The sequence below is a fragment of the Vitis vinifera genome, chromosome 14 (genome assembly GCF_030704535.1).
Source record: "Vitis vinifera cultivar Pinot Noir 40024 chromosome 14, ASM3070453v1".
NCBI classification, from domain to species: domain Eukaryota; kingdom Viridiplantae; phylum Streptophyta; class Magnoliopsida; order Vitales; family Vitaceae; genus Vitis; species Vitis vinifera.
Genome location: NC_081818.1, coordinates 23,777,729 through 23,804,544, shown reverse-complemented (window position 1 = coordinate 23,804,544; position 26,816 = coordinate 23,777,729). Strand labels below are relative to the sequence as shown.

Sequence of the window (26,816 nt, the reverse complement as noted above, 5' to 3'; positions counted from 1 at the left end):
GTGGTTATAAGAACGCTCCCATACCACTACACAATAAATAAACAGATACAAGACTGGTTCTGGGTCTGTGTTGAATGAGTTGCTAGGCCTCCACACTGCTGAGTTACAGAGAGAAAGAGGGGAACAGAAGAATAAGATGAGGATTGGAGAGAAGTGGAGATGCTCTCTAGCGTTTGTTATCATGATATGGATAGTGGAGATACTACCAGACATGAACGTTTGTACAGCTGAATCAGTGAAGGGCAACAATAGTAGCTACCACTCAGAGCACTGCAGCGGCTCCCTCCATGACTGCCAATTCCCAGATATGGAGTGGCTGATGGATTCAGAAATAAATAGGATGCTTGCTGATCAGAAAAGTGGTATTTATATAAGTAAGGCGGCCGCCGGAAACGCTAAGGAACCGGCTGTTGCTTGTGGGCGTGGTAAAGCTTATAAAAGGTGCGTCCCCGATAAAAATCCAGTTCATCGTGATGAAGAAAATTGTGAAGGCCTCTACAATAAAAATCGTGCATGCTCCCACAGCTAACCACAGCAGTAATTTCTTCTTCTGCAGGTTTGTTATCATATTTTGTTCTGTGTTTACCCTTTTTTTTTTTCTATAAATTTTATTTGGTTTTTCCCTTCACTTTTCCCCGTTTTTGTGATAGGTGTAACTATTCTAAAAGATAATGTCCAATAAGAGAAAATCATGATTTTCTCCATTTTCTCCCTCTCACAATTTCACGAGGAGATGTGGCATCCACTAGATAATCTGAGCTGATTGATTATGTTTGTATCATGTCAAAGACTATACACTCAGCTAAATACATCAATTCAAACAAATATAAATAATTTTGTAGAAAACCAGAACATAATAATTTTTGAAATAATAAAATGATTATGTAATGCTTAAATAAAAGAATTTTTATTTATATTTTATAATAACTTTAAATTTTAATAATATATAAAATATATATTTATAATACTACACATTAGGATTTGATTGTGGTTGAACCATTGACATAATCAATAAATCATAACCTAATAATTTTTTCAGTTCAATAACCATCCAATTATGAAAATATTGATTAATATCATCCAATGAAAAAATAATTATTATTAAAAAAAAGAGTGATGGACATGTTATCCTAAGGCCTCACTGGTCAAAACATTTTAATTGGTTAAAACTTCTCTTCAATGCCTAAAATGCTTTAAACCATATTTAATAACAAGAAAAAAAAATAGAAGTGAGATATTAATAAGAAAATTTTTACTTGGTCTACTTTTTATTTTCTAACAATTTTTTTTTTTTTTTTTGTCCTTCTAGGTTACCCTCGAACCTTCCAACATCCGGATAGAGCTTTAAATTTTGTTGAACATAGATAGTTTAGGTGCTACTAGTACTCTCACACAAAGCGCAAACATTACTAGGGCAGGAGATGTGGTTGTGGCAAATGGAAACCCTGAGCCCTGCAGAATGGCTTAATCAAATAGGTGGCAGAAAAAAAGTTTGAGGAGAGTCGATCAGTATTTACATACTCCAGGCTGATACTTTATCTAGAAAGGCAAGCAACAAAATCAAAGGCATTGAGAGCTTAAATTAATCTTGAGAGTTATAGGAACCAAAGCTTTCATATATGATTGTTTCTTCATCTCTCATTAACTACAAAAAGGATGAATCTGAGATGAAATCCCAACTTAATCTGAATGGATAAATTGAAACAAACCCTCAGCAAATTAAGATTTGGAATTGAAATTTGGAAGGCTGTTTTTAAGATTTAAGTTCCAAGCTTGAATGATTTTGGGAACTATGGTGAGTGAACAAGTAATGAAAACCTTTGCCACTTCAGAACAACTTATTTAAAGCAACTCCATCAACAAATTTCAAGCCTGATGAAATACACTTACACTTTTTTCCAAGTTGAAATTTCAAAGGCATTAAACCCACTCTTAAATACCAAAACAACCAGCAGACTGACAGATTAAATGTCGAAAGGACGATAACTTTAATGGAGGCAGTTGATTTTGAAATCAAGACATCGATGACCCGTTTGGTTTCATCGGATACGAGATTTATTGCATTTCACCAACTACACATACAAGGCGACGAAGGCAAACGAGCTGCAAGACGAGAGAAAAGAAGAGGAGGAGATGGGAGTTGGAATGAAGAGAGGTTCTGCACTGACCCTTTTTGTTGTGATGATGCTCCTTCACACAAAAACATGTAGAGCTGCTACTTCACCGTTGAGGAAGAGCAACACCACCACCATTATCAATGGGTGCAGTGGCAATCTCCAAAAATGCCTCATAGGGGACGTAGACTCGGAGGAGTTGTTGCTGGACTTGGAAACGAGCAGCAGTCTGGTGCTTCTTAATGTGGGAAAATTTCTAGCTCTGAACACCAACGAGCCAAAGAAACCAGCTGTGCCTTGTGGCAATATAGAACTTGCTTCACCCAAAAAAATAAAGTCCGAAAACAGCAGCATTGTGGTATTTACACTCGTAGATGCTGATGCAGATGTTGATGCTGGGCGTTATGCCTCTCTCTCTCTCTGTTTCTAGCTAGCTTCCTTAGAAAATTATGAGTTCCTTGAAATGTTTGTTCTTCAGTTCAATGATATCTGATGTATTAATATTGTATAAAATTAGGGATGTTAGTAATTCCGCTAGTGCAAGATGACTCTAATTCTGTCTTCTTCCCTTACCAATGTGCCACAATTGATGATTGTTTCATTCCAAGGTCATGTATTGATGTTATATGATTATTCACTGAAAAGTTGTCTAGTTATTGGCCATTGCAGACCCACTCCTAACCATGTAGATATTGTTCGCTTTGAACCCAAAGGTGCTTTCGCGACTTTAAAATGTGTCTACAGGGTTACGAGGAGTGCATACTTATGTAGCGTCAGGAATTTTCCCCCTTATCCGATGTGGGATTTCATAAACACCCCTCCATACAGACATAATGTTCTCGTTGTTTCCCACGGGATTGTGGGGCTAAACAGACAAATACCCTTATGGGGCCAAACAAACGTCACATCGAGGTTGATGATCGACTTTGATACCTTTTGTAAAGACCCGCTCCCAACTATATAGATATTGTCTACTTTGAACTCAAAGAGGCTCTCATGGCTTTAAAACGCATGTATAGGGTTATGAGGAGTTCATTCTTACATAGTATTAGAAATTTTTCCTTCTATCCGATGTGGGGTGTCACATAACAACTGCATATCTTATATTGCTTTGTTCATAATTCTTGGAGTCAAACCCCCACTAAGCATACCCTGTATAGTAGATCTATTGGAAAAGAAATGGCATATAAATTTGTATTTAAAATTTAGGAGAAGGTTGTCTCTGTGTTTGATAGAATGTCCATGGCTTAATGCCCTATTGCATTCAATCACATTGTTTACTCGTTATTTTTAATTGAACATTTTTCTATAAGACATGTTTGGTTGTTATACATTTTGTTTTGTGACTTTAAAATTTAACAAGAATAATTTTGACATATGAGGAAGTGCATCGAAATGACATTGTAGCTTTTCTAGCATGAAAGCTTGATGTGGATCTTCAAAGGGTTGGATTCTGTTCAACTAATGGTTGACCCTGTTGGTTAGGGTAAGAGCCCAATAATGGTGAAATCCTACTTTTTAGGGTACAAGGATAATATTATTTCAATATCTATCAAAAGTATCACCTATGAACTAATGTTGTATATGCAATTCGAGTCTCATTACTCTATATCCAAGTCGAATTGCTTTATATCTTATATATGGTTTCATTATTTTGTATCTGGATCTTATTACTTTATATTTTATTTCTATTGTTTTGTACTTTGATCTCATTTATTTGTAATCTCATTTATTTATAATTTTATTTATTTGTATTATATATAGTTAATTTCATATGTCTGTATTTTCATTTATCTCTTTATTTTTATACTTTCATATATCTAACTATTAAAAATTTATTATTAAAATATGAGGACCAAAAACTATAAATTTCTAACTTATAAATTATTTAAAATAGGTACTAAATTTAATTCAATTACTTAATAAGAAAAAAAAAGTCTTAATAGTATTTTACAAGCTTATACCTTATGCATAAAGATTTTTAAAATATTTAATGAAAAAAAAAAAAAAACCATCTAGAGAGTTTCATAATATCCAACATGAAATTTGTAGCGAAAGAGAGTATTATACAATTTAAGGTTTTAGATCAAAGTCTATCATAAATCACATTGAATCTTAAAACCAATTCACACATAAAACTAGAATTTTAACTTTGGAAAACATATCTTTTAAAATTATTTAATATGTTGGTTAATTTTGTTTCTAGTTTTAAGCATTCATTACCCCATATATCCATCTTGTAGATTCAACCATTAAATTCATTAATACTAAGATCAAACTAAATTAACTAGTTATCAAAATATTCCCAAGTATTATTAGTACATTAATAAATTTTTATTTTTATTTTTATTTTATTATATATAAGAGAATTCACACAAAGGATTTACTCTTATTGATAGAAAAATAAAAACATAAAAAAAACTAATCTATACCTTATTGTGCTATTGCTACTCCTCATTTGGATTCTTCACCATTATGTTACCAATGTTTGGTTGCCAAGAAAATATAATAAAAAAAATGTAGAAATGAAAAAAAAAAAAATTAAAGAAAGAATTGAAAACAAGAGTTTTAGTCTCTCCCTTAAACCTACTTACGAAAAGAACCTTTAAACACCAAAACTAAACTGGTTTATGTAGTTTGATCAAAACCATATGATATGTGGCATATCCTAATTGGTCACTTTAATAAAAAAAAAAAAATTCCAAAATTAAAAGTTCTAAATCATAGAAGTTTCAAATTGAAAATGTTGATTTTGAAGTGAGAGAGTGTGAGTTTGAAATGAGAGTGCATTTTGAACTTATAACTACTCAAATACATTAAAATATCCCAAAAATACGAGTTCTAAATCATATAAGTCAATTTCAAACTAAAAATGCAGATTTCAAAGTGGGAGAGAGTGAGTTTAAAATGGGTTTGAAATGGGGGTGCATTTCGAACTCACAAACTGCCTAAAAATTGTTGCTTGCTCTTCCTAGTTTGAAATACATATGCACTTCAAAAACGTAGCCACTGGTCTGACTCTATTTTGCTTCTCCAACTTTGTTTTACCTCCTTTATTCCTTCCTTTGTTTATTTGACCTCCAAAGTGTCTCCAAACATGACTGAATCCTCCCTTCATGCTCTTCATTGCTTGCTCTGTTCATCCTTCTTGCTTGTGCCATGGTGCCTTTGCTCTGCTCATCTTCCACAAGATTCAACTCCTTTTTTTCATGCTTTATTGATTCCTCTTCCACCTTTGTTGATAAGTATGTCTAGACAACTAGGGTACCTAGCACAAATTCAAGCTAAGTTGGATGATTTAAGCTTTAAATATCATATAGAAGTCATGTCATTTATGTGCCTTTAGAGTGCCATATTTGGACTGCAATCATCACTCTTAATCTTTGCTAGTCCTTAGCAAGTAAAAGAGTAAAAGAATGGAAAAAAGTTTTATAAAATATATGTAGGCATAGAAACTTGATATATTCTCTCTTACACATAAGTTGCTCAAGTGTCCAATTTTCCTAGCAGAATTGAGAAAGATGAGACAAGATAGGTAATCTCCTAGTTTTCTCATCTTATTCCCCTTATACATAGGCATACATCTATGTTTAGTCTCTCCCTTAATACCCTTGGATTTCCTTTGGCTAGTTCTTTCTACTTAAGCTTTACATGTTTAAGTTAGGTGTCCCTTGACTATATGCTTCTTAAGATCCTTCCCCTTAACCTAAAACAGATTGTTCCTTAAAACAAGAAGAAAAACTTGTGTAAAGATCTATATTTTTTTTTGTTTTTTTTCCTAGGAAATTGATTGACACTAAATGGATCTAATTTAATTAACAAAATCATACCATTTTGTATTAGTTAAGCATAGAACTATATGTTTTCATTGCGTTATTTGCCACAAGGTACCTAGACTTTTGCTGTGCAAGTCTTATAGGAAAATACGTGCAAAAAGTGGAAAAAAGATGCAAAATCAGCTCTTCTATCGGTGTTCGCAACCCTAAGTGAACTTCTAATTTCACAACACATGGGTTGTGATGTAGTGAACCTATCCCATTTCACAACCCCCTTCACACTAAGGAAATTATTCTCAATTGGGTTACCATAAGGATATATTATGTTCTATAGGTGTTATCAGTCTGGAGTAGAAAATAATTATCAAAGAAAAATCTAAGATATCCTAAAGTATCAACTTTAACTATTTTTACAATCCTTAGCATACAAAGATAAGGTAAAAAAACTAGTACTCTTACTCTATATGTATCTCTTCTCAAAATCTAAGGAAAACATCCCACTTAAGGTCAATCTCTTGTAAAAGAGTAATATTAGTTGCTATGACTATACATAAATTCCATTAACTAACCAAGATATAATGAAAATTTTTGGAAACTTATAAGTAGATTTTCTTTTTAAAATTTAATTAGACTACATCAACATAAGAAATTAGAGTGAAAATATTTTCAAACAAAACATTTTGAGTGACCTATAAGCTACCATCATTTGGATTCTATCATCAACAATCACTATCAAAAGAGGCCTTTGGTAATATCTCTATTTAACTTATTAGGTTTAGGTTTGGTTATGGTTAAGGTTCAAATCTATGCATAATTCTAAGTTTAAGTCTTAGAGATTAGTCACCACCAATAGACCAACTTCAAGGCTTAGAGTAGTGTGTTAACTTAAACCTTTATGTTCTATTATGATCATTGTTTTTCAACTTTAATTCTATACCAAATTTTATTCATTTTCTCAATGATTTTTCTATTTATTTTTAAAGATTATATCTCAATTTTGAGAATGTAAATAGGGAGTCTATATCTCTAGCTAGGATTCTAGCACTAAATCTTGGTCTTTGGACAATTGGACTTGTAATAATGATTCCACTTTCTTTGCTCCTTTGATGGGAGGAATTGATGCTCTCAAAGCCCAATATTTTTTCTTCGCTATTTGATTCCACATCATATCTAACAAAACTATTTTCTTCAACAAGGACTTAAGGGATCAAGTCTAAATATTGGTATTCTATTCATGCATGCTATAAAGTTTTTGATGGATGAAGTTTATATTTTTATCATTATTAGATATTATGAGATAAGTCTTGATGGATCAACCATTATCCTTGATTTTTATTTTTAAGAGAAATTTTATTTTTTTTTAATAGGGTTTATTTTACTTGCTTCTTTTGAGGTTTGATCTAAATACATCTAGCCCCTGTTAGTTTGATTTTTTTTTTTGTTAAAAATCTCACTTACCCTTAATTTCATTCACCTCCCATTTGACTTAAAGTGAGGGAGGTTTTTGATGAAATTTCAAACTATGGGGGGCTAGGTGTATAGCCCAAACCTCAAGAGAGGTAAGTGAAATTAACCATTTTTTCCTATAATTTTGTTAATGTACTAAATAAGAAGTACCAAAAAGAAGATTTATATAATCAAGTTTATAATTTTCTTATCTAATTTATCTAATTGAAATCAAGATGATAAAGTAAGGGTAGTGTAAATTATGTTTTTTGTTGAAGGAATTAATACACTTTTAGAAACTCTATACAAGACTCCATTGTTGACCATGGTTGGAGGTTCATATTTTTTCAGTCTCTATTATCTCATAGTTCATCCTGGATGAAAATCTTTGATCCTTATTAGGTTAATTAGTTTAATTGTATTAAATATTTTTCTTGTCTGGGTTATACCCACCTTCTGTGTTCTAGCCCATGTGAGACTCATTTATTGCAATTGGAAGCCTAATTTAAAGCCCAAATGTTTATATTGTGCATGGGCTATACCCAACTTTTACGTTCTAGTCCATGTGCGACTCTTTTGCAGTAGTTGAAAGCCCAGTTTGAAGCATAGTGTAGGCCTTTTACCTAGTTCATAGGCAACACTTTGTGTAATGACTCACCTATTCCCATATAGATATTGTCTATTTAGGCTTAATAAGTCCTTATGCGTAGACATGGTTAAGAGAAATCAATACATATGTAGTGTTATGAACTTTTTCCTTTATTCGATAAGAGATATCACAATTACCCATTTAACCTAATATAAACACGACGTCTTTGTTGTTTCCCATAAAATTACAGGGATATCAGAAAGACAAAGACTCACATCAAGGTTGAGAATTGACTTTGATACCATTTGTAACGACCTACTCATTCCTATGTAGATATTGTCCGTTTTTAGCTCAATGAGCCTTTACAACTTTTACATGCGTCTATATGGTTAAGAGAAGCACACACACACACACACACACACACATATATACAAGAACCTTTTCCTATATCCAATGTAAGATATCTTAATCACCCCTTATGCAGATATAATGTCCTCATTGTGTCTTATGGGATTCTGGGGTTAGACATATAAACACCCTTTAAGAGGTTAGATAGATAGAATCTTACACTAGGATCAAGAATTAACTTTGATACCATTTGTAATGATCCATTCTCTCTAATTTAGATATTCTTTGCTTTAGGCCCAATGAGCTCTCACGACTTTAAAACACATCTACATGGTTAAGAAGAACTCATACATATATAATGTTGAGAACTTTTTCTCCCATCTAATGTGGGATATCATAATCCCCCTCCAATGTAAATACGACATCCTCTTTGTGTTTTATAAGATTGTCTCATCTAACAAACAAACATTTCTTATGGGGTATGATAGAAAAAGGCTCACATTAAGGTCGATGATTGAATCTAGTACCATTTATAACAAACTACTCTCTTCTATATAGATATTGTCCGCTCTACTCCCAATAGGCCCTTACGGTTTTAAAGTGTGTCTACATGGTTAAGAGGGGTTTATACATGTCTCCTAGCACGTGCGCGCACACACACACACATACTCCTCTTAACCATGCATAGATGCATTTTAAAGTTTTGGGGGTATATTAGGTCAAAAGTAGACAATACCTACATGAGAAAGAGTAGGACATTATAAATGGTATTAGTGTTGATCATTAATCTCAATGTGGGCCTTTGTTTATTTGGTCCTAGAAGAAATGTCTACCTATTTGGACTCATAATCTTATAGGACATGATGAAGATGTCGTGTTTGGATAGGGCATGTTTGTGATATCCCATATTAGATAAGAGAAAAAGTTTCAAACATTATATATGTATTGACTTTTCTTAACCATGTAAATGCAATTTAAAGTTGTGAGGCCCCATGACCATAAATCTATGTTATAATTAAAATATTAAAGCCTAAAGACGTAGTAAGTCTGACAAAGAAAAATAAGAGATATAGTTGGCATAACTTTATAGTATTCCGGTTTGTCGTCCTCTCAGATTAGCTCTAATGTGTTTATTTGTTTTTAAGTTAAAATGATTAATTATTTGCTAAAGTTAATGAAACCATAATTTAAATAAATAAGAATAAAATATGGATAAATATTTTCTAAAATATTTAATAAAATAAATTAAACAAAAGAAAATGTATTGGAGAGTTTCACAATCCAATGTCAAATTCTTAGAGAGAGAGAGAGAGCATTATAAACTCTAGGGTTTAGGATCAAAGTTTGTTTGTGATCAAATTGAATCTTAAGACTAATATTGCATCAAGAACTTATTTATATATATTTGATTCATGCCCAGTCGGTGTATCAGCTGATTTATGTCCAGTTGGTGCTCCTTGGCTAAGGGAGTAATCAACAAAATTTATAACCTATTACACCATGAACTAGGGTAGCAAAGACAAAGCTACTATAGTGTAGTGGCTCTAGGATCGTTCACTGGGAAGGGTTTTCAATTCATAAATGATACCAATTCAAAGCTAAATTAGTGCCTTTTCATTTCAAGGTTAGCTTCAAAAGAAAACATAAACTTTGATTGAAAAAGGTTTGGTGTAATCTAACGGCAAAGAAAGTAATAGAAATTACTTATAAAGAAAAGCATTCCTTGGAGGTTTAGGTTCACAAGGTAGGTTCCTCGTGCAAAAAAAAAAAAAAACAGAACTCAGGTCATTTGGTTCATTTCCTCACATTAGAGAATTAACATATAGTCAATTCTCTAACCGGTGCTGTACAGATGCTTCCCCTTAATGGGTTCAAACATTAAATCCCTCTCACTGATGCACCTTGCAATGGTTTGTGCCTCTCACCTAGCATTTTCCATTCAAGGTGATCCTTAACCTTGGATTACCCGTCAAAAGCTCGCAAGAGATAACTAATGGATGTCTCCGTGGAGTCCAAAAGCTTACCAAGTGTTGGCTATTCTAGAAAAATCCTACCTTCAAACTACCTTCCAAAGGCTCGCAAGAGATAAACTAGTGCATCTCAATGGAAGGAGATCACTTGCCTTATCAAGTGTTGGCCCAGGTGATTTAAAGGCGTTTTAAGTTAACTAAAAAGATAGAAATCATTAACGAGTCACACTTTCTCTTCATTAATGGCTAAAACCACAAAGCTACTAATTCTTGCATTTGGAACCTTTCCCGGCAACCTTAACTCCAAGGAACTAAAAGTCTAGCCACTCATTCTCTGAAGAAACTTCCTCAGAGCTTGTTTGGCTAGAAATAAAAAGAACGAGAAAACACAAATATATTTGTATGAAAAACAGAGCAAGTGCTCTGTGTATATATTACTTATTCAAAGGGTTGTCTCTAAGAACAAGCTCCTCCAGATCCCCTTTATCGAAAAGATTACAAACTATATATATGGGTTTATTTACCCTTTGTTCTTACTTAAAGACTAAGGAATCCTATGATAGGTGGGTTACAAGGAGACTTTGGGAATTTAGACATCAAATATCTAAAGTAAAATATCCCAGAAGATCTCAAAATGTCGGTCGCAAATATCAGGAAGCTTCAGGAGAACACTGCAGCTGTGCAACATTCTGCTTTCAGCTTGGAGTGATCCGGGTAAACGCCATGGAGGATCCGGACATGGCTGATCGAGGAAGTTGAAACGCCTCCTTTCCCATCCGGATATGTCTGCCGGATGAAGTTGAAATGCCTCCTTTCCCATCCGGATCCTGAATTCCGGATGTCATCCGGGGGTGGATGCGGCGCCGGATGTAAGTGGCGGTAGCCTGATTCCGGATGTGATACATCCGGATGGAAATGGCGGCAGCCAGATGGAATTTCTACCCGGATGGAAATCCTACCCGGATGGAATTTCTACCCTGATGGAATTCCTACCCGGATGGAAATGAGATGGATGTAGTTGTCTTGAGAAGGCCATATCTTCCTCATTTCAGCTCCAATTCGTACACCGTTTGAAGAGTTGGATTCTTGACTTCCTAAGCTTTGAAATGGTATATAGAATGTAGAAAATGGACTTCGGGAAGTGCTCCAAAAGTGTGAAAGAAGACTGCATCTGCTGTCCTCTATTTTCTTCACTCTGTTTTTCCTCTCTCCGTTGTTCTTTCCTTGCATACTTTGAACGACTTTGGCAAAGGGCTATGGAGCTCCAAAGCTTGGTTCTTCATTAATTTGAGCTTCCAAAAGCTTTGCCATGAACTATATACAGCTCTCCCTCATTCTTGGATTGCTTTGGTGTAGCTAAAAGCTATCAAAAACACCAAAACTTAACACAATTTGATTAGAAACGATTGCAAGGGTCCTTAACATGTCAATTGAGTTAAAAGGTAATAATTACTACTCAAGAGTGTTTAAAAGAGTTAATTACAATCTACAAAATAGCACTTTTTGAGTAGTAATCAATATTTTTAAAATAGATTCTTAAAATTATCAAGTGAATGAGATTGGTTATGGGTTTAAGGTTTGGCTTCTTAACCTTTCCTACTCCTTATAGCTATGTTTTGGGGCAGATAATGTTAGAGAAAACCAGAATAACTAATGATTAAGAGTTACCAAAAATCACTAATATTGAGTAATAATCTACCATATCATTCCCTAACATAACTCACAAGGATAGAACTAAAGGGACATAATCTATAACCCAACCATTCATTAATCTCAATAAATTTTTATATTTGAAACAAAAATCTCTTAAACCAATTAAAATATGAAATTTAAATTTGATTTTCAATTTTATTCAATCAAAAGCCTATATCCAACTATGTAGATTCGACTTTTAGATTCATTAACATGAGAATTAAATTATAATAACTAGTGATCAAGGTCTTCTCAAGAATCACTAGTATCTTGATAAGAATCCATTGTAATTTATCTAGGGTAATATAACATAAAGGGTTAATTCCTACCAAGTAAAACTTGAAAATATAATCAAACCATTCAATACATTACTGTTTCTTGTTGCTTTTCTTGGGATTCTTCATCTTCATGTTAGCATCTTTAGGTCAATTAACTTATTAAACATGATGGGGGATTTCTCCTCATAATCCTTGTTTGGTTGCCAAGAAAATAAAATATAAAGATGGAAGAAAGAGAAAATAAAAGAAAAGAAACCTAAAACTTTATTAAGAATTTCAAGAGGAGAGCTCAACTCCTTCTCTCTTTATTTCTCCTATCATCTATTCGTTTCTTCTTAAAAAAACTAAAACTAAAAGAGTTCATATAATAAATTTAATAACCTAACACGTGACACACTTCCACTGACTAATTATTATAAAGAAAAGTCATAGACAACCTAAAAGACTTAAACTATTACGAGTTCTAAATCAATAACATGCATTTTGACTTGGATGAAGGCATTTGCAACTCGTTTTGACTTTTTTGAGAGCTTAAAATTCGATCACTAGTGGTTGCGTTCGAAATTAGGGTGAATTCCAAATCATTTTTGAACTAATAAGTGGAGAAAAAATGACCAATTTGAAATCACCATGGTGAATTCGAAATTCACTATTAATTTTGATCTCATTCACTACCTATTCATGATTACCATGTTTTTAGTGTGCCTTTTATCGAAAATAGGTAAGGAAATTCAGACTCAGCCTTTGCCAAAAGTAACCTCGCATTCCTTTGAGTTATAAATTTTCAAAAACTATTTCAAATTCAAGGTATCACTTTCAAACTCAACATTCTTCTATGCCCAATTTGCTTCAAATCCGCATAACTTTCTCATTTCAACTTCTATTTGAACATTATTTGAAGCATTAGACTCTTGATTTCCTGAGTTTTGAAATGATATAGCTTGCCCAAAATTGATCTTGAGAAATGCTTTAGATTTAACCTCAGAGTCAACATATGTGCTACTACTAGGTTTTGAGTTCCAAATTTCCATATGAACTTGATTGCATTTGCTTTAAACCTCCTCCATTATGGTTGCTTGCCCTTTATATCACTCCATAATGTTCATTGCTAGTATTTCATGCCCAAAACTTGGACAATACACCCTTACTTAGACTTTTCATGGTTCATAAGTCTCGAATATCTCAATTATGCATGTTTAACCCTCTTTTACTTCCTTGGTTGATAATGACTTTTGCATTTATCAATTTTTTCATCCATGAAACCTAGAATTAGGCTCAAAATAGAAGTTGGATCCATAACTAGGGTCTTAGCATCAATTTAAGTTAATTTGGATGATTTGAGCTTTTAATATTTCATAAATCATGATATATATATATATATGTGTGTGTGTGTGTGTGTGCGTGTGTGTGTGCACCATTGGAGAACATATTTTGGCTCAAATCAGAGAGCCCATTGGGCTCAGAGTATATAGTATTTACATTGGTAATAACAAATGATATTAAAGTGGATCCTCAATCCTAGTATGAGACTTTATTTTTTTGACCCCGTAAAAGGTGTTTATATGTCTAACCCTATTTTTTCTTCAATTCCATGGGACATAATGAAGATTTGTCTAAATGGGGGTGTGATTGCGATATCTCATATTGGATACGGGAAAAAGTTCTTAACATTATATATGTAAAAATTTCTTTTAACCATGTAAACATGTTAAGTTGTGAGAGCCCATTGGGTTTAGAGCAAACAATATGTACAAGGGAAAGTGGGTTGTTATTGATGGTATCGAAATTGATCCTTGATGTTGATGTGAATCCTTGCTTATTTGGCTTAACAATAGGTGTCTATTTGTTTGGCCTTACAATTATATGAGACATGATGAACGAATTGTCTTTACATAAGGAGAGAATGATTATGATATCCCATATTAGAAAGGAGAAAAAGTTATTGATACCATATATGTATCAGATTCTCTTACCAATGTTAGACTTGCTTTTATTTAAGTTCTATTAAGTTCTTCTATTTAAGGTTCCATATTTGAAAATGAAGGACCTATTCTTCTATATCAGGTGAGTAGGTTGGTTATTTGTTATTCCATGCAGTATGTTACACAAAAAAAAAAAAAAAAAAAAACCCTTCCATTCTCAAGTGCCCATAAAGGTTGTTAGAAAAATTGGGTTAATTTAACCTAAGGTAATCATTCTAAAGGGGGAGAGGAGAATAGGGTGATGGTCTCTTTTTGAAAATTTAAATTTTGTGAATGCAAGAGGTAATTATATGCAAATATATAATAAAATAAAATAAAGACAATTGCATATAGAGTAAAAGAGTAGGAAAAAGAGAATGCAAACACAAGATTTTTAAAGTAGTTCAGTGCAACCCAGCCTATGTCCACTCTCCTTTAACTTCAATCCCAAGCTTGAGGTTCCACTAATTCAAGGCTTCCAAACTAAGCTTTCAAACAATACAATTGAATTATGGTTCCAATTCACCCTTTTAGACTTTTGAATCCAAGCACCCTTTACAATCTTCAAGAGATATCTCACTCTTAAATAACCTTCAAGTGATACCTCACACTTGAGAATCCCTAAGTGATACCTCACACTTAGATTCTTCCTCTCAAAGATTGACAAATGAAGATAAGAAATAATTTCACAAAATTCTAGTACAAAACTTTAGGCTCAAATGTACAAGAAAAACTAGGATTGAAAGGTGCACTAATGATATGCAAGTTTTAGAACAATGGTGCACTAAAAAGCACTCTCCCAAGGCTCAAATATATTCAAGAAATGTTTATGAAAGTTAAACTCTTGAAACAATGAAGATTGAAGCCTTTTTATAGAAAAAAATTCCAAATTAGCCATTGGGGGTTTGTTCGATCGAGCTCCAGTTCAACTGGTTAACTAGCCGTTAGCATTTAATGCATGACAGGTGACTATTGGACCTCGATCGCCCCTTGACCAATTGAACAAGCGTTCTGGAAGAAAGAAAAGCTTTTTGCACTCTTTGATCGATTGAGCTAAACAGGTCAACCGATTCCTCATCTGGTGCAACCGGTTGAGCCCTTTTTGGCTCAATAACCATTTTTTTTTTTCATAACTTAAAACCCCTTTAAACAAGTTTGGAAAGCATTTGACAGAAAGTTTTAGTTGAAAACATGAAATTATCCATTTTTAAGGATTTAAAACAAAATAACTCTTGGATGATTTTAGTGCATAAATAAAGAATATAATATATGAAAAACTTAGCACACCAACAACCTTACAAAGAGATCCTATGAAGTTTAGGTCTTGAAAAACACTTCTCTTTGAGGTCTTCTTTTTCTTATTGATTTTCCTTTGGCTTGATTTTGTCTTTGAGATTGCCACTTTGAAAATCTTTTTGCCTAATTACACTTGAAATATAATCATTAGTTTTAAACATTGTTTTGTTATCATCAAAACCGAGATTAACCAAACCTTAGTTTCACAAAGGTGACAAGAACTTAATGATATGTTCATTCATCTATGCCTCTAAGATGATGTGATTGAGTTTGATCATATGAACAAGGCATTCTTACTTTGACACTGTGTGATTTCGACATCTTATTCTTTGCATAAAATTCCTAATATATGTATATTTAAGTGCCTTGCTCTCTTTCCTTTTTGGCATTTGTCTAATTTCAATTGAAGGGTCTCTTTCCTAAATCTTCGTTAAGCCACTTCATTTATATCAAAGAGAAAATTGGACATCTATATTAGTCTTACATACATAACAATATAAAGGATAATATGTTGTAATTAATTTAGAGACTCCTTAAATTACACAAGTTCCTTAAGTCATTGGTGTTAGTGAAAAGTTGCCACCTTCATAGAACGAAAAAGAAAAGTGGACTGGATAGATCCCTTCAATACTATGAATAGGTTGTCATTTTCATAGCTTTTCTTTAGTTAACTAGGAATTTAATCTTAAATGTTGAATAGAGATGGGTTCTTTTGTGAATATAAATTATGTATTTTTCTTTTTTAATTGGGATAATTTGTTTGACCTTAGAAAGCATTTGTAATTATGGGATGCAACATTTGTAGTTAAGTACTTATTCATATGTATCCATCATTCCCATATTGCTCTTCACATCAATTCTCCTCCAAAGTTCTCTACATTATGTTTGTTTTGATCGTCAAATTTAGCCCAATGCTAGTTTCAGGTTCAATAAAACTACTTACTAGCCTTTTAGTCTTTCATTGGAGAAGTAACCACCACATAAAAGTAGCATTGCAGGCTAGAACAACATATGCTGACTGGGGATATGAACAAACTATACTAAGCCAGTATTTTGAATAATCTACGTCTGTTGACCCGTTTGAAGTTTAGAAAGATAATTGCCAATCTGATTCCATTTATGATTACTTATTTACAAGTTTGGTTGCACATTTTTTTAAGTTTCTATTTCATGTTAAACTCTAATCTTTCATTTATTTACTCTTTTGCTACCATGCTAGAGTGGGTGATACATTTGTGGCCATCCCTTTACAGCAACATGTACAGACAACTGAAGCATCCGTTGTGGAAGAGCCCAATACACCTAAAGTACCTCCCACGGAAGAGCCCAATGCTGCCACTCAGCTAGTCACCAAGCATTCCAAGGCCCAGTCCAACTCAGGCCCACGCAGGCCCAGAAAACCACCAACTTGGATGAACGACTACGTCGTGTAAGGAAAGGGACGTGAAGCTTCGGTTTTATCTTTTGGTTTGTTTTTTTTATTTTTCCTGCAATTTACTATTTCTGGTTGTAACCAATTCTGTTAGACGGTTGTGTCGCTTTGGTTTTGATTTTCCCAAGAGAAGGCATAAAACTCTCGGGAGAGGTCTGCATGAATTATGCTATGAGATTTTGGGATCTGAACTTTTTTTTTTTCTTTTCCTTATTCTTCATTTTTCTGCTCAACCTTTTCTCTGTTTTCTCCCTTCTTTGTTCTGGAGATATTGGAGCTGACACTCGCTCGAAGAGTTCTCTTGTGCTAATTGGTCAATTTGCAGGAAGAATGTATCAATTAGTGCTTTCATCGACTCCTTTGATGGCGGACTCGGATGTGCTTTCAGCGGTTAAGGCATTGCAGGATCAATTTGAAGCTCAATTTGAGAGCCAAACGGTGTCGTTTCATCAAATACTCCAACAATATATGTCTACTGTGGATTCGTGACTGGAGGAGTTTCGTTCTCAGTTTCGTGGATCGTCGGGATCGTCTGCGGGTCTTCTGGGTCCTCCACCGGCCTCGCCGCTTGTTACTGAGATGGGTGCTGGAGGTAATGAGTTAGCCACTGCCTTACTTTTTATGAAAATGGAGATTCCGAAGTTTAACGGAACCGATCCACATGGGTGGGTATTTCGCGTTGAGGAATTTTTTGATTTTCATGGAACACCTGAGCCGCTCTGATTGCGGATTGTCTCCTTCCATATGGAAGGTCCGGCAGCAGGTTGGTATCAATGGATGAAGGCCAATAATCTGTTGTCTTCGTGGAAGGCATTTTTACTCAGTCTGAAGCACCGTTTCAGAGCTTCCCTCTATGAAGACCATCAAGGTAATCTCTCTAAGCTCACTCAGACTTCGACTGTGGCGGAATTTCAGTCGGCCTTCGAGGACCTGATGAATAAAGTCACGGGAATTTCTGGGCCGTTGTTGATTAGTTTTTTCATTACCGGCTTGAAATCGGATATTCGTCGTGAGCTACTTTTCTCACGGCCGTCCACGTTGATGGAGGCTTTTGCCTTAGCTCGAGCCTATGAAACTCGTTGTGAGGAGATCAAGCAGGGCGCTCGCCCTTGGCATAAGTGGTCCTCTTCCAATGCTGCCAACACGTCCACGGTGAGTTCCATTAGACAACATGCTGTAACGGCCTTTCCGACGAGCCTGTTTCAAACAACCACCCCCGCTTTGGCCTCACCACCGACAACGGTCGGGCATAAGCAAACACCACCCATAGCTCCGACCCCTGCTTTACCTATTCGTCGCCTCACCCCTACTGAGTTACGAGAAAAGCGCGAAAAGGGATTATGCTATAATTGTGACAAAAAATATTCTGCTAATCATCGTTGTCGCAGCAAATTTTTGCTTCTTTTGGGAACGGATGATATTGATGAGGATACAGATGATGATGGCGTGGCGACCGAACCGGCCGAGGACTTGGTCACGGGTGACATTTCCAGCCTCAATGCCTTGGCAGGCCAAAGTAATCCTCGCTCCCTGCGTGTAGTTGGTGAGTTTGGGTCTCATCGCTTCCATGTGCTCATCGACAGTGGTAGTACTCACAATTTTATTAAACCGGCTCTGGTGGAGCATTTGGGCCTCCCTATTCAGCCAACTCCTAAATTTCGAGTTTACATTGGCAATGGAGATTATTTAATTTGCCAGCACACTTGCCCCCAAGTTGCTTTGACGTTGCAAGGGAATGTGTTTCCCTTAGATCTTTTTATCCTACCAATTGAAGGACCTAACGTCGTTCTTGGTATTCAATGGCTGCAACAATTGGGTCGTGTTGCCCATGATTATGCAGCTCTGTCAATGGAGTTTTGTTGGGAAGGGCGTCCGATCATTCTCCATGGGGATTTGCACCAGTCCTCTAGCTTGATTACTTTTAATCAATTTCAGGCACTGATCCACAGTTCAAATGTCCACAGCATGTTTGCCTTGCAGCCACTAGCGACAGAAGAGTTGGAAACTGTCTCTTTGGTTACCAAAGAGAATACACTTATTTTTCCCAATACCTTGCCCGTGGCTATCTCTACTACTTTGTAGAAATTTCGTGACCTGTTCCTTCCGCTAACAGGCCTTCCCCCGTACCGCACCATTGACCACAAGATCCATCTCATTCCTAATTCAAAGCCAGTGAATGTTCGTCCTTATCGATATCCACACTTCCAAAAAAATGAGATGGAAAAATTAATTCGAGAGATGCTTGATCAAGGTATAATTCGGCCAAGTCAAAGTCCTTTCTCCTCTCCGGTGTTATTAGTTAAAAAAAAAGGACGGTACCTATCGCTTTTGTGTCGATTACCGCGTTCTCAATGCAGTAACGATCAAAGATAAATTCCCGATTCCAACCATTGACGAGCTTCTAGACGAACTAGGAGGCGCTACTATTTTTAGCAAACTGGACCTCCGGGCTGGTTACCACCAAATCAGGGTACATAATAGGAACGTCTATAAAACAGCGTTTCGGACTCATGAGGGCCACTACGAATTTCTTGTCATGCCTTTTGGGCTGTCGAATGCCCCATTCACTTTTCAAGCCACAATGAACCAGTTGTTTGCTACATTCTTGCGCAAGTTTGTAATCGTTTTTTTTTTACGATATTCTGGTTTACAACACTATTATTTCTGAGCATGTTACTCATCTGGAGCAGGTTTTGACTTGCCTTCACAAGGGTAGTTTTTACGTCAAGCTCTCCAAATGCCACTTTTGCTATGAGACAATTGAGTATCTGGGACACATAGTTTCTGCTGGCGGGGTACGTGCCGATCCGCAAAAACTCGATGCCATGATGAAGTGGCCCATACCCCGCACCTTGAAGCACCTTCGAGGTTTCCTCGGCCTTACGGGCTATTATCGGCAGTTCATTCACGGTTATGCTTCAATCGCGGCTTCGCTCACGGATTTGTTACGCAAAGACGCTTTTAATTGGACTCCAGAGGTTACCGTGGCTTTTGATGCCCTGAAAAGTGCAATGGTTGCAGCGCCAGTTTTACGGTTGCCAGATTTCAATGAGACCTTCGTGATCGAAACTGACGCGTCTAATGTGGGAATAGGCGCCGTTCTCATGCAAGCAGGTAACCCAATCTCTTATTTCACCAAGAAATTAGGTCCGCGCCTACAAGCTTCATCAACATACCTCAAGGAACTTCACGCCATTGCTGAGGCAGTACACAAATGGCACCAATACCTATTGGGCAGGTTTTTCATTATCCTAACGGATCACAAAAGCATCAAAGAATTATTGCAGCAGGTAGTACAAACTCCAAATCAATAGATTTATATCCGGAAGTTGTTGGGCTACCATTTTCGGATCGAATATAAGCCGAGGCGTGCTAATCAAGCAGCGGACGCTTTGTCTCGGGTCCATGAAGAGGAATTAGAATAGCCTGCGCTATTTGCGCCTTCATGTCTGCCGTTCTCGAGCCACCCCTCCTTAGAGTTTTTGACCACCCTTCGTCACGAAAACTCTACACTCCCGGACTTAGTCTCCCTTCATCAACAGTTCACGACGGGTTCCCTCTCTTCGGACTATTCCCTTCATGATGGCTTGTTGTTCTTCAAGCATAGATACTACATCAGCCCCAACTCTTCCTTAAAGGCCCTACTGTTGCATGAGTTTCATGCTACCCCATTCGCGGGTCATGGTGGAGTAAAACGTACCTTGGTTCGCTTGGCTACTCTTTTTTATTGGCCATGCATGTGGGCAGATGTGGAGCAATATGTTTCAGCATGCTTAGTTTGTCAACAGACAAAGTATTCAACCCAAGCCCCAACTGGACTCCTCCAGCCACTCCCAGTTCCTTCGTTGGTATGGGACGAAGTCACCATGGACTTCATTACCAACCTGCCCCCTTCCCGCAATTTTATAGTTATCATGGTAGTGGTTGACCGTCTCACCAAGTCAGCGCACTTCGGGGCTTTGCCAACTCAGTTCATAGCCGCCAAATCAGCGGAAGTTTTTGTGGCAATTGTGGTCAAGATTCATGGGTTTCCGAGTTCAATCATATCCGATCGTGACCCCGTCTTCATGAGTAAATTTTGGCAGACACTCTTTCAGCTTAGCGGTACATCCTTGCGCCATAGTACGACTTACAACCCACAAACGGACGGGCAGTCCGAAGTCGTCAATCGGGGACTAGAGTAGTACTTACGTGCATTCACGAATGAGAAGCCACACTCGTGGATCTCTTTTCTCGGATGGGCTGAATTTTGTTATAATTCCAGTTATCATAGTGGACTCAAAATGACTCCTTTTCAGGCCTTATTTGGACGTCCCCCTCCGATCATTCCGGCTTATACCCAGGGCTCTACTTCAATCCAAGCCCTCGATGAGGCACTTGTGGAGCGCGATGCCTTGCTCCGTACTTTGAAGGAGAATCTATGTCAAGCTCAACACCGGATGACGCAAAAGGCCAATGCACATCGGCACGACCTGCAGCTTGAAGTAAGAGATATGGTTCTTGTTCGCTTACAACCGTATCGGCAAACTACCGCAGCTCATCGTCCCTACCAAAAATTGGCCTAACGGTATTATGGACCGTACCAAGTGCTTGAGCGGATTGGGGCCGTCGCTTATCGTTTAGCATTACCCAGTGGCTGCAAGATCCATCCCGTGTTTCACATATCTGCCCTTAAGCCTTTTCGAGGACCCGTTCCTGAAGAAGTCTATCCACTCCCGACCGAAACTATGGGCATCCATCCTCTATTAGTACCAGCGGCTATTTGTGTTGTTCGAACGATTCTCCGACAGGGAAAAGAAGTCCAACAAATTCTGGTGCAGTGGACCGCCAGTGACCCTGAGAAAGCAACCTGGGAAGATTTTGTTGCATTCTGCACACTTTACCCTGATTACCACCTTGAGGACAAGGTCGATTTTCATGGAGTGGGGAATGATACATTCGTGGCCATCCCTTTACAGCAACATGTACAAACAACTGAAGCATCCGTTGTGGAAGAGCCCAATACACCTAAAGTACCTCCCATGGAAGAGCCCAATGCTGCCACTCAGCTAGTCACCAAGCATTCCAAGGCCCAGTCCAACTCAGGCCCATGCAGGCCCAGAAAACCGCCAACTTGGATGAACGACTACGTCGTGTAAGGAAAGGGACGTGAAGCTCCGGTTTTATCTTTTGGTTTGTTTTTTTTATTTTTCCTACAATTTACTATTTCTGGTTGTAACCAATTCTGTTAGACAGTTGTGTCGCTTTGGTTTTGATTTTCCCAAGAGAAGGCATAAAACTCTTGGGAGAGGTCTGCATGAATTATGCTATGAGATTTTGGGATCTGAACTTTTTTTTTCTCTTTTCCTTATTCTTCCTTTTTCTGCTCAACCTTTTCTCTGTTTTCTCCCTTCTTCGTTCTGGAGATATTGGAGCTGACACTCGCTCGAAGAGTTCCCTTGTGCTAACCGGTCAATTTGTAGGCAGAACGTATCAGTGGGTGTGCCAGTTGCTTCTAGTCACATGTGAAGAAACTAAACTATTACATTTAAGCCTAGAATCAATCAAGCAATTGATTGATGTTTTCTTTCTTTCACTCTTAATTATGATAGAGGTGAAATTTATACCGAGAAAGGTTTTTTCGTCTTTTTATTTGCATTTCATTTTAACTGGCACTAACTATCAAGGATTGGCCCTATGCCATTCTTATTTGCAGAACAAGATTTTTAATCGGCTTCTTGCAAGGACTGCTTGATGAGGGAAGCCACCTAAAGAAGCTATTATGTTGGAAAGCTTCCAAATGATGAAAAGCAATGTACGGATGAACATATCTTGCTGGTTGACTTGCAATAAGATAGTCGATTTAGTAGGTCACTTTAATTGTGATTTTCAGACCTGTTTCTTGTATTTATACTGTTATTAATTTATGTATAATTATTTTCTGTTGGTATATAGTATTAATTAGCTCACGACATGGCATGTGAAACTTATTAATATCATAAAAAGAGAGAAAAACATAGCCGGCCACCCACATAATGGATTGCAGAGAAATCAGTTGGGGAATAACTTAAGACTATAATTGTACAGCCTCATGAATTATTATTATTATTATTATTATTTTCACAAAAAAAGTGGCAAATCAATGGAGTAACGAGAAAATGAATGTCTTGTTGTGCCGACAATTGGCTCATCTGCACGGTAGCATAGCAAGTAGGGCTGTAATTGCTTTAAATATCTCTTGAAACTATTTTTTTTTCCTCTGCAACAGGCCAATGCAGCTGGCAGAAAAGATGGGAATCAAAGTCAGGAGAGGTCCTTCGCTGGCATCCATATTCATTCTGATGATCCTGCTCCACGCAAATATATGTAGAGCCACGTCAAGTACGAAGAACAATCCTAGCAACAGCAGCTGCGATGGCGACCAAGATGATTGCCTCATTGGAGACATAAATTTGGAAGAGGAGTTTATGATGGCGTCTGAAACAAGCAGGAGGATGCTGCTTAATCCTGCAGAAGCTGTAACTGGGGGAGCTTCCGACCCTAAGTCAGCAGCTGTGCCTTGTGGACAAGTTCAGGCATATAGAGATTGCCTCCCAGAAGGGAATAACCAAAATGGTAAACCGAAAGAACCATGTGATAGATACAAGCGTACTTGCACCTGATGCTTCATATGAGATGACATTTACCTCTCGCTTTAATTGCTTCCCATCAGCGATTCCTTGGGAGATTAGGGTTTCTTGGTTTGATGATATCAGTTTGTTTATTGTTAAAACAATGTTGTTTGACATGTGCAATTTCAATGTTCTTTTATCGAGTAAAATAATCCTGGAATCACTTTCATAAATTGTTTTAGAGTGCATGAAGTATTTATAGTCTTCGCAAGTTGCAACACTTAGAAATTTTTATTTTTTAAGTAATAGAAATATTATAAACACTTTCTAAAATCATCATAGTTTGAAATGTAAATCAATTTTTTTTAAAAAAAGATGAAAAAATAAAATATCAATTAAAAAGATATCATTTTTTGAAAAGAACATTTTCAAATTTAAAATAATTTTTTTCAAGCATCGATTTAAAAGTGTTGTATATATTTTTATAAGGGTTTCATAAAATATTGTTTTAAAAAAATAATATTATTTAAGTAAAAATCCTAGTTTTAATAAGGGAGAATTATGTTTTGGGGGTAGATGGACCCTCAAATTAACAAAAGGTCCATGTAACTCTTCAAATTGAGTTGAAGGATATGAAATAGTAACGGACAAATATACCCTTTAAGAACACATATAAAATATTTTATAAAATTAAGTTAAATAATTTTTTTTCAATAATTTTTTTTTCAAAAATACTAAATTAAATAAAAGTAGTTTTCAAAAATATTAAATTAAATATTTTATTTTCAAAATATTAAATTAAATGAAAGTATTTAAAAAAATATTAAATTAAATATTTTTTTAAAATATTAAATTAAATAAATTTATTTTAAAAAAATATTAAATTAAATAAAAGTATTTTAAAAAATATTAAATTACATAAAAGTATTTTTTTTAAATATTAAATTAAATAAAAGTATTTTTCAAAAATATTAATTTTTTTTTCTCAAAATCAACAAAGGGCATTTTTGAAAATACTGAAGGATAATATCCTTCAACTCAATTTCCATACTTTCATTGGGTCTTGGGATCAATTTGAAGAGTTACATGAACCTTTTGTTAATTTAGGGGCCCATCTACCCAAAAAATATAATTCTCCCTTTTAATAACAACTAACCAAATTCCAAGAATTGAGATGACTAAGCCTTCTTTGATCATAGGGTATAATTATACGTATTCATCAATTCTGATGATGTTTAAGTAGTATACTATAAGTTCCTTTTTCAATGAAATTTATTTTAAATTAAAGATATTGAATGTTACAATAATTTAATTTAAAGAGGAAAAAATTTAATTTGTAAAATGTTTTCTTGCTTTTGGTCTTTTAAATGCTTTATCATATTAATTGTTTTTCAAAAGTAAAATTTAAATCTAAGTGACTTGCCATTTGTATTGTAAAACACGCTTGGAATATGAAAATTCATCCACATAGTCTTTGAAGCCTCCTAGAGGCTTTGTGGACACTATAAGAAATTTTATTTTTCCTGATTGATATACACTATTGGAATAAATATTTAACAACGGATAATCTCAACACATGGTAATCGAGGAGAGGTGTGTTGGAGAAATCTATCGAAAGTTTTCGACGACAGACCATCCAATGGATTTAAACCGCTATTACCAATGAATCAAGTTGGTTGGAAACACTAATTTGCTGGATTTGAATATTGACTTGGTTGTTGGTTAACCACAACACTCTTTGCTAGTTTTAAATATTGGCTTGGATGTTGTTTATAGGGATTGAACTCATGACCTCAAGTTTGAAAGGAATCAATGTGACCTGGACAACTTTGTTATTTGCAATATAAAAGATATATATAAGATTTATAAATATAAATACATATTATAAATTATACATGCATAAATTAATATATATTTTTTATATATATCATAAATTATTTAAAATAAAATGATTATAAATGAATTAATTTCAATTCTTGTGTATTTTGTATAATAATTAAATATAAAATAAATATAAATTTATAAATAAAATTATCACATTTTAGAATAAAAAATATTTATATATGTGTTACCATTTTTTTATGTTATTGAATACATTAAAATTAGATAAATCTCTATAAAATGTATTTTTAAATTTTAAATATTATTATTGGATGTTGCAAATTATATTATACATATACAAATTTCTTTAATAAAACAACCTTAAAATTTATATTATTACTTTTATATCATTTATTTAGATTTTTTTTCTCAACATTTTCATAATTTTTTATTAATTCTCATCTCACCGATTTTTGTATTAGACTATCCACCGATATCTCCCAATATATCTACAAAAACCAATATTTTCATCATTGATATATATATATATATATATATATATATATATATATATATATATATATATATATTTCATTAATTTCTTTATAAAATGGACAATAAAAAAAGTAGTTTAAAAAATATTAAAATGTTAAAACTATTATGATTAAAAAAAATGTTCTCTATAAATATTGTATGAAGCTAAAAATATAATCATAAAATTGTTTTGTTACTGGCTAGGTCATATTTATCATACAACTATATATAGTGAAAAGATTTCATATTTATAAGACAATAATTACTTTTGGAACAAATTATGTGTGATATTATTATCCACTATAATAACATTTTTTTAGTGAGTAATAATTTTCATAGAAAAAAATGTTTATGAAAGTTTACTTTTTTTTTTTCTTTTATAGGTAAATTGCTTTTGTAACAAAGTATATTAGTTGACCATTTGCAATGGTTTAAATCAATCGCAATAATAGTTTCGTCGATGGATATTTGTTGTTGCAATTATATTCAATAAATAATTACATATAAACAACTAACAATTCAATTTGCGACCGAATAAGTATGTTAAAAATTTGTGATAGCTTAAATAAATAAATTTTCCAACCATTAATTTCAAGAAAAAAATAAAGAGGACAACAATTTGGGGGCCATGCATCAAGCCCCAATATGGTTTTAAAGTGATCCAGTAAGGAGCACATGGAAGTAATGCACCATGAATGTAAAGAAGATACATAGTGCTCATTGTTCTAAGATTCATGAGGTAGTAACTTTTGATTTAGATAAACACTCAATTTTAATTCTCACACTGTGTCAAGGGTATATTGTTGATTGAGTGTTTTTCAAGTAGCAAATTCATGCAAAGAAAGAAAGAAGATTAACAAAGTTGTCTTATTTACTTTTGTTCAATGATAATTAGGACCAAGTTAAATGAGATTTTAGGATCTTAGTTCGAAAGTGTTAAGGGTTCCTACTATAATTTTATTTTTTTAT

The 26,816-nt window shown here is 34.8% G+C and overlaps 1 protein-coding gene and 1 long non-coding RNA gene across 2 annotated transcripts; both read left to right on the top strand.

Moving 5' to 3' along the window:
* On the top strand, positions 1-2,777 carry LOC132255112 (uncharacterized). The gene is made up of 2 exons (XR_009467708.1): positions 1-556; positions 1,310-2,777. It is a non-coding gene; the product is annotated as an uncharacterized LOC132255112 (long non-coding RNA).
* A 14,869-nt stretch (positions 2,778-17,646) lies between these two features.
* LOC132255080 (uncharacterized) lies at positions 17,647-21,467 on the top strand. The gene is made up of 6 exons (XM_059742727.1): positions 17,647-18,909; positions 18,985-19,153; positions 19,260-19,519; positions 19,593-20,192; positions 20,505-21,082; positions 21,167-21,467. Exons 1-6 carry the CDS (start codon positions 17,647-17,649, stop codon positions 21,465-21,467), a joined length of 3,171 nt encoding a protein of 1,056 aa, XP_059598710.1.
* The last annotated feature ends 5,349 nt before the right edge of the window (positions 21,468-26,816 follow it).

What these genes read in the sequence shown, in the direction of transcription:
- LOC132255080 (XM_059742727.1), top strand. Translation starts at nt 17,647, where the DNA reads ATGGAAGGTCCGGCAGCAGGTTGGTATCAATGGATGAAGGCCAATAAT. An exon ending in TCAAAGAATTATTGCAGCAG is followed by an intron (nt 20,193 to 20,504) that starts GTAGTACAAACT and finishes TTGTTCTTCAAG; the next exon opens with CATAGATACTACATCAGCCC. An exon ending in GTCGTCAATCGGGGACTAGA is followed by an intron (nt 21,083 to 21,166) that starts GTAGTACTTACG and finishes TTATAATTCCAG; the next exon opens with TTATCATAGTGGACTCAAAA.